The sequence below is a fragment of the Onychomys torridus genome, chromosome 1 (genome assembly GCF_903995425.1).
Source record: "Onychomys torridus chromosome 1, mOncTor1.1, whole genome shotgun sequence".
NCBI classification, from domain to species: domain Eukaryota; kingdom Metazoa; phylum Chordata; class Mammalia; order Rodentia; family Cricetidae; genus Onychomys; species Onychomys torridus.
Window position 1 is genome coordinate 145561035 of NC_050443.1, and position 13714 is coordinate 145574748.

General features: G+C 47.7%; 1 protein-coding gene across 4 annotated transcripts in view; it reads left to right on the forward strand.

The window, feature by feature from the left end:
- The first annotated feature begins 1450 nt into the window (after window positions 1–1450).
- Vldlr (very low density lipoprotein receptor) overlaps window positions 1451–13714 on the forward strand; it is a 33498-nt gene continuing 21234 nt past the window's right edge. For 2 of the 4 annotated variants that reach the window (XM_036208471.1, XM_036208486.1), the window contains exon 1: window positions 1451–2155. In XM_036208471.1, coding sequence (XP_036064364.1) covers window positions 2074–2155 — 82 coding nt within the window. In that variant the 5' untranslated portion in view covers window positions 1451–2073. The remainder of the gene's footprint in view (window positions 2156–13714) is intronic. The other 2 variants (XM_036208479.1, XM_036208495.1) reach the window with 1 other exon arrangement.

Below are 13714 nucleotides of genomic sequence, written 5' to 3' on the forward strand. Positions count from 1 at the left end.
TGAGGGCCTAAAGTGAGACCATCCCTCTCCACCTGGTCTGTGAGGTAAATAGTAGCTGTGAGCACCTGCACCGTGAATGGCATGAATTCTGTTTCCCATGCAACATGTGTGTGGCTGGTGCAGTTTTTACCCATCTCCTACCCACCAATTATACAAAACAGCATTCACATTGAACTGCTTAGAACGACCCCATCTGTATGTGGGCTTATCAATGACAGTGAGGATAAATTATAGGGACCAAAATGTCTCTTGGGCACAGGAAATTCTCAAATAAGCATCCCTCATAGAAGGAAGCCTGTTCGGGAGAACGAAGACAAGGAGATTACAAATCTTGAAGAGAGCTAACTAGGACGTGAAATCTGAAATCTGTCAACTTTGCTTCACACAAGTTCCAGCAACTTATGAAAAGAAGAGCATGCACACTACATTAACGGGTGAGATAGCTCAGTGTACCCCTGTGCGCTGCTTAGGCCAGAGCAGACAAGCATCTCAACTAGGGGGATGTGTTCAAGAAAACTGAAGGGAGGGAAGAGTAAGTCTTAGACTCAGGTCCTGTCTGACAAAAAAAACCAAAAAACCAAAAAAACCATCCTTTCTGGGCGGGTTGACTGCTTCCTTCTTTCCCTCCACAAGGCTTATAATTGAATGTTACAAAGTATACCAAGAATAAATCTACCCGGGTCCCCTTCCCCCAACCAAAAAAAGGTTAAGCTTTTAATTACAGGCCCTCAAACTATCATTTTGTGCAATTAGCAATTAACTATAATCGTTGATGAGAGAATGCAGAGCTGGGCTGGCAATTTCCCTCCTCCTCATCCCAGACTCGGTTATTTTAGTCTTGTTCTATTACAGAGGAAAAGCCACAACCACGGAGAGCTCTCTTGTTCTCTCTCTCTCTCTCTCTCTCTCTCTCTCTCTCTCTCTCTCTCTCTCTCTCTCTTTTTCACACACACACACACACACACACACACACACACACTCATACTTAAAGAGACATTTAAATTTTAACAAAATGGCATCTCAATTTGCCATTGAGATGGGACCCCGAACCCCACCGCAGAGCAGCGGAACATTCGCACCCCTCCTCTTCATCACTTTCAGGTTGGAAAGAAGAGTCCTCAGGAAGATGCTACCTACCTACCGACCTCACAATACCAGCCCTTCCTAGGGGCTCAGGAGAGGAAGGTAGAGAGTTCCTTGCCGCCCCCAGACCCCTCAACTGTCAGCCCCATCGTCCCAGAGGTGGTGGCAACAGCAGCAATAGTTGCATCAGCGCTCTCGGCCCTGGCGCCGGGAGGGTACAGTAGCGACTGTGGGGAGCTAGGGAGCGCACAGCTGCTGCGGCCGCAGGTTCCCTGGATCAGGAAATTAGGACAGGCACCCGGGATTGGAGGTGAGGACGGTGCGCGAGCCAACCAGCGGCCGCCCCGGGTCCCCCGTGAGCCCCGGGCCGACGCGCGAAGCAGCCGGGCCCCCCGGAGCCGTCCGGATGGCGGCTGCAACAGCCCCAGTCACTGCCACTCACGCACGCACGCTGCCACTTGCCCCCGCACCCTCCGCCCGGCACGCGGGAGAGCGGCGAGTGCAGGAGCTGCTGGGCTGAGCTCCCCGGCTGGGGTCCCCGCGCGGCTCGACCGCGCTCCTGCCGCCGCCCGAGTGGGTGCCCCCGACCGTTCGCCTCGGCTGTCCCTGGCGAACCGGCTCCCCGCCCCCTCCTCCCGCGCCGTCCCCTCCCCTCTCCCTCCCCTCCCTCTGCAACGCCTGCATTATTTTCCGCCCGCAGGGTCCGCGCGCACACCGCGGCCTCGGCGGGGGAGGTGACCGGGTGGGTGGCTGGCTGGGTGGGTGGCTGGCTGGCTGGCGGGGAGTAGAGCGTGCAAGTTGCAGGGAAGGGGTGCCCGCTCCTTCCGCGCTCTCAGTGCTCCCGGTTCCTCACTCCTTCCCCCACCTCCTCCTCGCCTCCTCCCTCCCCGCCCCCACCTCCTTCCTCCTCTCCGAAGGGCTGGTAACTTGTTGTGCGGAGCGAACGGCGACAACGGCGGCGGCGGCGGCGGCACCATCCGGGCGGGCAGCATGGGCACGTCCGCGCGCTGGGCGCTGTGGCTGCTGCTCGCGTTGTGCTGGGCGCCCCGGGACAGCGGCGCCTCTGCAAGCGGTGAGTGGGGACGCGCCCCTCCGCACTCGGCCCAGAACAAGCCGGGGCGCCCGCGATCGCTGCGTTTTGGGGGGCCTTGGGGCTCCTCTTGCCCACCCCCTCCTAGGAGGCGCCTCTCCGCGCTCCTCTCCTGCCTCCCCTCCCCGCCCGGGTGGCGCCTCTGAGCTGTCAGAGCCGAGGCTACTGGGAGCTGGGCCCGGGGGACGGTGGGGTTTAGGGTGTCCTAAAGCGTTCCTTGAACTTGTAGTCATCCCCCTGTGTCCTCTTTCTTCCCAGAACCTCTGTTTTACATGGTTTTCATCCCTCTTGACAAGGGCTTGGGGATGTGGGCTTTGGAGCCACTGAACAATGGTTCTGCCTCCTCTGCCAGGCGGGCTGTTAGGACCGTGGCAGAGCACCGGGCCTGGAAGCCCGGGTGCGCCCCTCAGACTTAAGCAGGGTTGAGAGCGCACAGTGGGTGAAGGTGGGCGTCTCCGAGGACACCGGGCGCCAGGTGCCGGCCGGACAGGGAGTCCTCGCGCGGCCGTGAGCAGGTGCACGTTCGGTGGGCGGCAGCCTGGAGGCCGAGCCATGACAAGTGCGCAGCCTGCGCACCGGGACTGCGACTCCCCAGGCGACCGGCCGTCTCTCCGGCCCCAAGTGTGGCTTTCACCCGGACTGTCCTCCGAGTGCTTTTCTCTCTTCCCCGGGGATTCCGCCGCTACTGCAGCGTTCGTACACCTCCGGGTCTCTGAGATAACTGAACGGGGGAGGGGAGTGGGACCCAGACTTAAGCAGGTTACTTTGCTGAGCCTCGTTCTGGGTGACACTTCCCCCGCAAAGAAACTGAGTCCCAATGTAGTGACTGCAACTAGCCCTTTATTTCACACAATAGATCGAAGGTGTAGTGCTAGAGCTGGGGTGTGACTGTAGCTTGGGGAGGGCGGGGGTTACTAAGGTGAGTCCCCTAGGGTCAGCGCACTGGCTTGGGATCCCTGTGTGCTTTCAGTCCCCCATTTTGGGTCGCACAACTTTCCAGGGCAGGCGATAAGACGCCTTCCTAACAAGGTCCGGTTTGATCCTTGGCAGGCCCCTGAAGAGGTCTTAGAGGTCTTAAGAGGTGACACCAAAGAGCTTGCTTGCCAACCAGCTCTAGGTAATTAGGGCAGAATGCTGTCCCAGCTCTTAAGAGTCCACAATGTCCATCTCCTGGCCGGGTAGCTTAGAAGGCCCGCCTGCGTGCGGTCACGTGTGTCCTGGAGTGAGAGCGAACTTTCAAGTGTGTGGTCAAGCAGTCTGTCGACCTATGCTGGGGTGTTGAAGTCTCCCAGCGCCCCTGAGCCTTTGGTTCCGCTGTCCCGAGCGTGAGAAGCTGGGCAGGGCTTTTCTGCCCCACGCGATTGGCTGGTAACTGGATTGCGTTTAGGTTGGTCACGTGTTTTCGCGGACTTAATTGAGCAGCCCCAGCTGGGTTGGTTACCTTTATGATCAGCCAGGCTCAGAGGGACTGTGCCTTCTGGTGCTTTCTCCTGCTGCACTCTGAAAAGAGTCCATGGGTAGTGACACTATAGAATACTGTGTGTGGCAAGCCTACGAGCCCAGAGAAGCCCTGCTTCACAGAAATTCTCAGACGCTGACATTAATCATTAATGGATGAGTAATGCTAACTTATTAAACCATCCCTCAGAAACAGTGACTTGACTTGTGTTATATATGTTGTAATAGTTCAAAACACGAATGTATATAAAATCCATTATTGACTGTGATCCAGGGAGGTGGGAGAAAAGAGTCCTAGCTGCAGGTCCTTTTGTATTCTGGGGATTTTTCAACGTGCTAACTTTCCATTAGGCGCTGCTTTTTATGGGGTGCTAGGAAAGCACCCAGGCTGCTGCACTGAGCTAGTCCAAAGTCAGAAGCTGTTCAGTTGGGATCCATAAAGTGAGGATATCCTTTGCCCCTCCTTTACTGCAAGTGGAATATGATGGTGCTGGGGAAAGTGGAAGAAGAGAACCTGGCACAACAGAGCAGACAGGTGTGCACCAGTTTCCTGTAAGGAATTTAAGTGAGGCTAACAAGAGATGTGACAAGGGCTGATGGCAAAATATGTGGGGTCTCTGGAACTCTTTCCTCCAGCCTAGGTATAGATTAAGCTGTGAGATGCTGTGTGGTCTTCACAGCCAGAGTTCTGCGAGAGCTCCTCCAGTATGACCAATGACTCTTCTCCTGCTCTGGGAGTGAAGGTTCTACCAGCAATGCCAGTGTACCTGCAGGCAGGAATCTGGAAAACCAGGAGAAACGATATCTGGCTTACCAAAGCACAAAGAAAAGGGAGAGACCAAAGCAATCTCATCTACATCCAAGAAAGGACACGTAGACTAGACGAGGGCTTTCTTTTTTAAAAAAAAGATCACAATCCAAGCTTGATGGGCAGTGCAGTTCCTGTAGTCTGGAACAGTTTTTTTTTTTTTTTTTAATTTTTATTTATTTTTATTTTATTTTCCTAGAATCATCATCTTCCCAGCAAACTCTAGCGCTGGTCCTGTATCATTTCATCTCTTTATGCTTGAGTCTCCAGAGACCTACAGCGTGCATATAAAGGCCAACTTCAGTAGAGCTGGCACATGTTAAGACTTCAGGCCGACAAACTGCATTAGCAAACCCTATGCAATACTTGTAAATGTGGCCATCTCTACCTTCCAAACAATTGCCAGCTGATCATTGTGTTTCTGCTTTCTTAAAAAATGAATAACCATAGACAGGATTTCACTGCAGAACTTTTATGATGCTTCTGGAGGAGCTAAAGCGCTATTAGGACCCTGTTCTGTTCCCTGAACAATGTCAAACCCATAAAACAAAATGCTCTACAGCACAGCCTGAATGTCAAGGGAGGAGCCCAGGTATATGGCTTCCGGGTTAGATTCCCAAACCCTTCCACTTACCAAATAGCATAGAAAGAGAAAATGTATAGGAAATATTCTCCTAGGCCCTCGCAGAGTGTAAAGTTGTTCTCAGTAGAGGAAACAGGATGGAGATGGAGTAGTTCCCTTTTCAGCCTCTGGTCTTGGCCCTGATTGGCTTCACTTGACCTTGCTTTGGAAAGCCACTGGCATGTGCTAGCCTATGAGACATTACACACATTACAGAGCCGAAATGGGCCTGAAATAGTGTTTGTCATATATACCTGGCAAGTCTTATGGCAACCTCCTCACCTTGCCAGATCTTCCAAATGTGTTAGAATCTCTCACATGTGGAAATGTGGCTGATACACTAATTATGGCAGATAGATGTGCAAGGTATGTTGTTGTTGTTGTTGTTTTAGTGATAACTTGCCACACAGATGAGATGAAAGTACTCTCATAGGCATACGAAGCGGGTGCCTCTTTAACTTTATCTTTCAAAGGATTCTACTGGGCAAAACTTCATTTAGCAGGCCACATTTCCTTTCAGGTTCAGAAAAGCTGGGAAAATATTTTGACAAAAGTCTATAATGCAGAACAGATTTATAGGTTAATTCATTAACCACATGTGAGGAGATAGATTCTTCTAACTTGAATTAATGTCAAGAGATCACCTGACCACAGCACAGTAGATGGCTTTGGGGGTGGGGGAATAAAAGCCCTTCTCTGGAGGATGTGAGTAAAATGTACTTATTGAACAGGAGTAATCTAAGGCCACTTTCCTCCTCGCTGAGGAGGGGACAATTTGAGGACTGGTAGCTTGTGCTGAGGTCCCCAAGGCATACTATAACCCAGTTCTTGGAGAACCTGATTTTGTAAGTGCTCAATTTTACACTCTATATTTGTTTTCAATATAAATCTGTATCTCTCTGCTAAGCTCCAGTGTTGGTTTACAATCAAGGCCTTGAAAATGGTAAATTTCAACACATTAGATGTGCTAACCACAGTATAGCTAAGTGAGAAAGCAGGTGACACCTTAAATTGGTCCCACTTTGCCTTCGTGTGGAGAACCCTGGATGATTTGGGCCTGCTGGTCATTTTTAGGCTCTAAATTAAAAATGTAAGAGAATCTGCTATGTATAATGAGAGTAAGCATAGAGATCTCCCAGAAGTGTTTCAATGTTTGTGCAGAGGGCCTTTTGCCAGCGTTGTGAGGTAGAGATGCTAAGTTTCATATGGTAGAGATGCCCTGTGGGGAGGGGAGAGAGTATGTCAGAGCCAGCATTTAAAAGGTACATTTAGGGCAAGAAACTACAACTTGGAAAGGTCAGGCACTCACTAGAGTAGCCAATCTTGCCACTAACTTGGGGCATCAGGCTTGGCAAGGTGGCCAGTAGTCTTTGTGTGTCCAGAAATAGTATTGGCAGTGGAGGTGAGGGGGTAGGGAATGTGCAGTTTGCCAGGGTTGATGATTGACATTGGAGAGTTCACACATTTCTAACTTCACACTTCCTGCACAGACTGTTATACTATACTATAATATACTGTGTATACTCGTCCATTCTCTAGACCTGCCTCTGATCTTTACTTTTCCTAGCATGCTTTCCTAAGACCTAAGTTATTCACTGGCAGATTTACCAGGCTGGGTATAAATTGAAGCCAGTCCCCCCTGTACATCTGCTCAAGACTGCTTGATGGACAATACAGAAACCAGAGAGCTGGCCTCTTTGTGCCATTTCTTTGTAGGAAGTCAAACCAGGAGACTCAAGATTCAAAAAGAGCTGAGTATAGAAGCTGTGAATGGAGTGAGCAGCACTAGTGTTGCTTAATCATGAAAGCCACAGACACCAGCTGAAGATGTCTGGAGAGTTCCCACATGCTGCCTTGATTATAGCTCATAATGCTTCCCTAAAATCACCAGCAACTTAGACTTTAATATGCCAGTACCAGAAGGGATCTTATCTCTGCCAATGGTCCTGTGAAGGTGATGATTCAAACCCCAGTGGGCTATTGCCAGCCTTCCCAAAGAGCAATAGAATGTCAAAAGTAAAACTTGGGTCTGACATACCAACCTCCTCACCTTGCCAGATCTTCCAAATGTGTTAGAATCTCTCACATGTGGAAATGTGGCTGATACACTAATTATGGCAGATAGATGTGCAAGGTATGTTGTTGTTTTAGTGATAACTTGCCACACAGATGAGATGAAAGTACTCTCATAGGCATACGAAGCGGGTGCCTCTTTAACTTTATCTTTCAAAGGATTCTACTGGGCAAAACTTCATTTAGCAGGCCACACTTCCTTTCAGGTTCAGAAAAGCTGGGAAAATATTTTGACAAAAGTCTATAATGCAGAACAGATTTATAGATTAATTCATTAACCAACGAATACATTCATGACTCGTAGGACTTAGCAAATCTTTGGATGCTACATGACAAGCCCCCAGTGTAGTGTGGCATGGGGGCAGGTTACAAAAGTTTTGGGAAAGAAGCCAGATCATACCTGGCTCTGGGAACATATTTAAAGGTCCAGCGGGCTGCAATGAGGAGATGCTATCTGAACCTGCTCCTGTGGGGAAGACACAGGAAGACAGCAGGAACCATATGGGCAAACAGAAACTACGAGTTCATGAGGATGGTCAAAGGCAAGGGAAGTGAGGGAAGCCCCTTAGAGCTGTTAGCTCAGCTGTGGCAGCCCGAGCAGATGGTGGGTGGTGGCTGAAAGGAAGAAGTCAGGGGAAGGTGGTAGGGAACTGAGACTCAATCCTGGAGCCAGTGGGGAGCCAGGAAATGATCCTATCCTTGGCCCTTCTGGATATTCTAAGGGGCTTAAATCACTGTCTTAATTTGGATAGAGACCCAGACAGCCTGGAGGCAAAGGGAAGGGTGCTTTAAATTTAGTTCAAGTGAGAGATGAGGGTTAGACATGGCCATCAGGCCCAGTGTCAGGGGAGAAGAAGCTGGGTTCCTCCCTACCCCATGGGCCACTGATTTAGGTAAGTGGCAAGTCACCTGAGGCTAAGTAAGACACAAGAGAAGAGGTCGGGTTTTAGGACAAGCTGCTCTACTCTGCATGTCTGCTGAGGCATCTGGATAAACGTTACTTATACAATGTGCCCAAAAGCTGTACTCAGGTTGTCATCAACATGTCTGTTATAAAACACTTGCACTTCTCTCCTATCTCCCTGCAGTGACAGTTATGAGGTCTTAGGGCGATTACCAGTATATTCAGTATTACAACCTTGAAAACAAAGCCTCTCCCACGATTTGTTGCCTCTGTAACTTCTTGGTCTTAATGCTGGTGCCCCTTGGGCTGTTCTCCATCCCCGGGCAGATAAGATAGAGATATGACTTGGTTAATGTACCCTAGTCAAGAAAATCAGAAAGATTAGAAAAAGCCACTATGGAAATTCTAGCAGCATACTTAAAAGCTATGATGAGAACAGGAAATAGGGCCCTATCTCAACTACAAAGCTATACTGTAGAGTGTCCTCTTGAGACAGGAAACCTCTTTATTCTTGATTGATTTAAGCAGAGTGCACTAGCTAAATTCCAAGCAAGTGGAATATTCTAGAATCATGTAGTCCTGAGTTGGCTACTGTAGTTTGCGTGCTTGGTAGTGTAGGTTTTAGAGCCAGCACACCTGGGTTCAAATTTTAGGTCAGCCCAGGGCAATCTTGGGCAAGTCACAGTATTTTTGTTCTTTCCCTAATCTGTAAAGAGGGAAAGGGGAAGGGTCACGTAGAACTAATGAGTTAAGATGCGAGAGGTCTTAGAGCAGCAAATAGGCCAACAATACAAAGCCTTTGGTTGTATCTATGAATGGAAGATGCTCTCAGTTAGGTGTATATGGAACAGCTTGTGACAACAGTTCCTTACTCCCAGCCACCCTGCTGCACTGTTTGCCACTGACAGCCTCTCCTTCCTGTAGGAAAACTTTTTTTTGCTGACTCAGAAGTCTGCCTGGCCTAAAAGGAGTTTTAGCCTATGAATAGAAGGATTGGCATTAAATTAGCAAGCAGTAGAGATGAGGTAGACTAAAAATAAATGCCCTTGGTGGCCCTAGAACTGCCAAAAGCAATGGACTGAATAGATTCCAGCAGATGATAACACCCTTCCGTGTAGGCAAGCGAAGTGAATGAAGGCTGGGTCTGGCAGAGTTTGGCAACATGAGACCCTCTATAGATTCAAGTTCTCCCTGAGCCTGATACTCTGAGCATCTCCTTACTATTCCAGGTTCTAACCAGAGGAATCCTGCCAAAAAGTTACTCCAAAGCCTATGAGGAAATCCGTGGCCCATCCTTAAAGCCAGCTAGGCTACTCACTATAAGGCTAACACTGGGCTTTATGGAAGCTTGCATGCTGTGTTTCCATGTTAACCCTTACAGAACCAATTAGGTAACGGCAAACTGACATCCTTGTGCATTCAAACCTCCATGTCTCCTGAAGCCAGTGAAATACTGATTGTGGGTAGCAATCAGTGTTAACTATTTAGGTGAGCAAAGCTCCTGGGACATGGATGCCTTCCAGTAAGCTTCAAGTCTGATGCCATATATACAAATGACAATAAAAGCAGGACATTCTTTGACATTTTGGGACATCTATCACTAACTTTAATAGCCACATAAGTGGGTAGATACAAGCGACCTCAAATCTCTTGGCCCAAAAGAAGAAAAGTATTCTTGCTTAATATTAGAGCTGGAAGGAAAATTAGTTTGGGATGGAGGCAGAGCTCCAGGCTCCATGCTGGGCTACTCTATTCCCCCTCCAGTATCCCTTTAGCCCCAAGCTAGTTTCTGTGAGCACTGCAGTTCTAAGGAGCCCACTGAAAACTGAGTTTTACTCCATCTCCCACTTTTTCAGAGCCGACAGATGCAGGGGTATAAAGTCCCTAGCCTTCCCACTCCCAGAGTTATTTATGCCTTACTGTGGCTTTAGCTTGGCTTAACAATGAAAAGAAACTGGGTTGTGGATGATTTCATACCTGTTCTGTTCCCTCGATGAGCTGTAATAGTGAATTTGAGATTTAACATTCATGGATGAAAATAGACTACAGGTCTACAATCCTATAATCCCCAAAGCTTTGAGACCTAAAAGCTTCTTAATTCATGTGGTGCTTTCAGTCCTGGCCCCCTGAGCAGCAGTGGCTTCAGTGGAACACCCAGACAGAAAGATGGAGTCTCTTTGGAACCTGCAGGGGAAAACCCATAGTGTTCCAGGAGGGTGGCTGAGGTCTCTGCGCTCAATTTAGTGGCTGAGCCCTTATGACTGTGTCGAGAGAGAACTGAACAGAACCAGGGAGCTCTTTTTGCCTAGTCGCAGCCTCTCAAAGTGCTTAGGAAGCTAAGAGTCTGAGAGGCATGGCTGGAAAGCTTACTTTGCTTCTCTTTAGAGGATCCTTTATCGATCTGGCTGGCTTCCCACCCATCCTTCTCTCCAGCATCTTTCAGACAAGCAGGGACATTTTGGTACCCACTGTCTTCCTTGTATAAATTTTTCCTCTTTGTTAGGGGAAGGTCACATCTGTCATGATGACATAGAACTTTCTGATAAGCAGGCAGAAACCTGGGATGACATGGACACATGTAAGATATGAAAAAGTAAAAGCTAAACTCCTTTCTGCATTAGGATATTGAAATGAGCAGATGAAAATGCTTATGTCTGTTATAACCCGTGTCCTGAGCCAAACCTCCAGGATTTTAACATAACTTATTACTGTTGATAGCTTGTGTATTACAACTAAATCCAGAGTCCAGAATGACCATGAACTGTATATAAGTCTTAGCATGTTATATGCCGGGCTTTAGTCCCAAGACAGCTTGAGTGTCTACAAAATCTATTATACTGGCCTCATTTTTGAGGAAGTTCTCTCCCACAGGCCTAATTTTGGAGTTTTTTTTTTATTTTGTTTGTTTTGTTTTTTATCTTCTAAATCTATCTCCAAGTATGATGGCAAGCTTATTATTCTCACTATGTGGAGTTCAAATGTAATGTTTTTGGCTCATTTTGACTTACCCTTCAGAATGAAAGCCATAAAAATGTCAGTCTTTTAGGCTTTACTATATTGTAACTGCAATGAACTATTCTTTCTAAGTGTGTTTCATTCTGTATTCTCTGATTGTGAACTCCTTTTTCTAATAAAGTCCCCAAAGTGGATTCCTGCCATTCCCATCGTCCTCAAAGCTGGAAGGGTATAGAGCAGAAGCTAATGGCCCCTGGAACCTCCAACTTGGAGAATATGGAGAATATTCTGTGAACACAGTGGCAATGGGAGGGAGGGAGGGGGCACCAAGGTACATCACTCTTGGCTTGTTGGTATTAAAAACAAACAACTGATGCTCACCTCTTATTCTCTTTGTAACTCCGTGGTATATATTTTATTCAATAAAATATTTGTAGAACGAATAAGCATTATGAAATATTGGTAGGAAATATCATCAAGTTATATTGCACTGTAGCTAAGTTCTAGCTTGCTAAGCATTTAAGAGCATAGAGTTTTAAAAGCAATATACATAGTACCTGAAGGTAACCACAGCTGTGTAGTGATCTTGACTTGGGCCAAATTGTAATCTCTTTGAGAATTAGCCACAAAGTGCAGAATTCTCCCCGACAACAGGGCATAGTTGACACTGGGGACCAAGTAGAGCATTGTGTGTTTCACACAAGAGTTCCAGTCTGTGCTTGCCTCTGCCCTGTGCTTGCCTCTCCTACGCCAGCATGCCCCAGCTGCAAATGCTGAGAGGTAGCAGGAAATCAGAAGGCTTTCAAATGCTTGCAACCACCCTCCCCCAGCATATCTGCATGCACCCCAGGCCTCATACTGGGTTTTGTAAGTCTATGCAGTGTATTTGAGGGAGGCCTTTAAGGGACAAGAGTTGCACCTTTTGTCACAAAGCAGAAGGATAGAAGTACTCATGACAAAAGCACCCAAACTGTCCTGTCACACCTCTGTAAATGGTATGTCCATAATGAGCCAAACTGAGTTCAGGAAAGCAGAGTCAGGTCTGAGGCTCTAGCTTGCTCTCCTTTGTCGCATCACTGAGTTAAGATTGGCACCCTGTTGCCTCCCAACCAGGCTTTCTTGGTGCTTTGGCCCTGCCTTTGGAGCTGGTTTGTAATCACGGGTTTTCCGAAGGAAACCTCAGTTTTAAGACGCAGAACCATTTAACCCATCATCTCTGCCCTCCGCTTGCCGCCCTCACAGGTCCTTTGCTTTCTTGTTTGTCATAGTAGTGTCACTCCTGAACAAAGCTGTGGATGTGGCCAGGAAATGCTATTAATGGATTAGGGGTGTGTGAATGCTGTTGGCAACACATGCAGTTTATGCAAAGAAGGGTCCAGAGGTCTTGCGATGGCCCCTTGTGTCTCTGACATAGCTAGGTTCATTAATCTCGGACTGATTCTATTGGCCCAAGATCGCTATTGCAGCCACCATGTCCAATTTTTTAGACTTATGTAGTTGGGTGTGTCTATGTATGCATACAGGTACCATAGCGTACATAGGAAGTCAGAGGACAAACAGGAATCAGTTCTTTCCTACCCTATAGGTTCTAGAAATAAAACTTATGTCTCAAGGTAAGTAGCAAATGCCATTTCTTGCTCAGCCATCTCACCTCTAGAAGGAAAAAGGATGAAACAGAAGAAGGAGTTCCCTTTTTTTTTTTTTTTTTTTTTTTTTTTTTTGCCAGAGCTGAGGATTGAACTCAGGGCCTTGTGCTCTACCACTGAGCTAAATCCCCAACCTCTGAGTTCCCTATTCTTTTAGAGATATAGCCATGCATCACATCATCATATGATGAATGAGAGAAGTCCTAAGGACTTATTCATTTCTCCTTTACTTAAACACACAGCGACATTGTCTTAGTCACTGTCCTGTCACTGTGATGAGATACCATGACCAAACCAACTTATAAAAGACAGTACTTAACTGGTGGGCTTGCTTAAGTTTCAGGGGGGCTAATCTATGACCATCATGGTAGCACGGCATCTGGCAGACAGGTGTGTGCTATGGAATAATGCTTTTGTACATTGGTTTAATAAAATGCTGATTGACCAGCAGCCAGGCAGGAAGTATAGGCAGGATAAGCAGACAAGGAGAATTCTGGGAAGAGAAAGGCTGAGTCAGGAAAAGCCAGCCTACTGTCCAGGGAGTAGCATGTAATGACACACAGGTAAAGCCATGGAATATGTAGCGACATATAGATTAACAGAAGTGGGCTGAGTTTAAATGTAAGAGCTAGTCAATGGTAAGCCTGAGCTAATGGCTGAGCAGTTTTAGTTAATAAAAGCCTCTGTGTGTTTACCTGGGTCTGAGTGGCTGTGGACCGAGTGGGACACAGGAAAACTTTCAGCTATAGGCATGGCACTGGGCCAGTAGCTGAGAGCTTCCATCCTGACCCATCTGCAGACATCAGGTAGAGAGAGGGTGGAGGAGACTGGCACTGGGCTTGGTGTGGGCTTCGGAAGCTTCCTAATCCTTCCCACACAGTGCCACTAACTGGGGACCAAACATGAAAATTTATGAGCCTATGGGGGCCGTTCTCATTCAGACCACCACAGTGGTTTGGGGGACTTGATACCTCAACTCTGTGGGTTAGACTGTTGATTCTAGGCTATTTGTATACAGCATGGTACTTGCACTAAACACTGTAGGCAGCTGTAACACAATGGCAAGTATATGTGT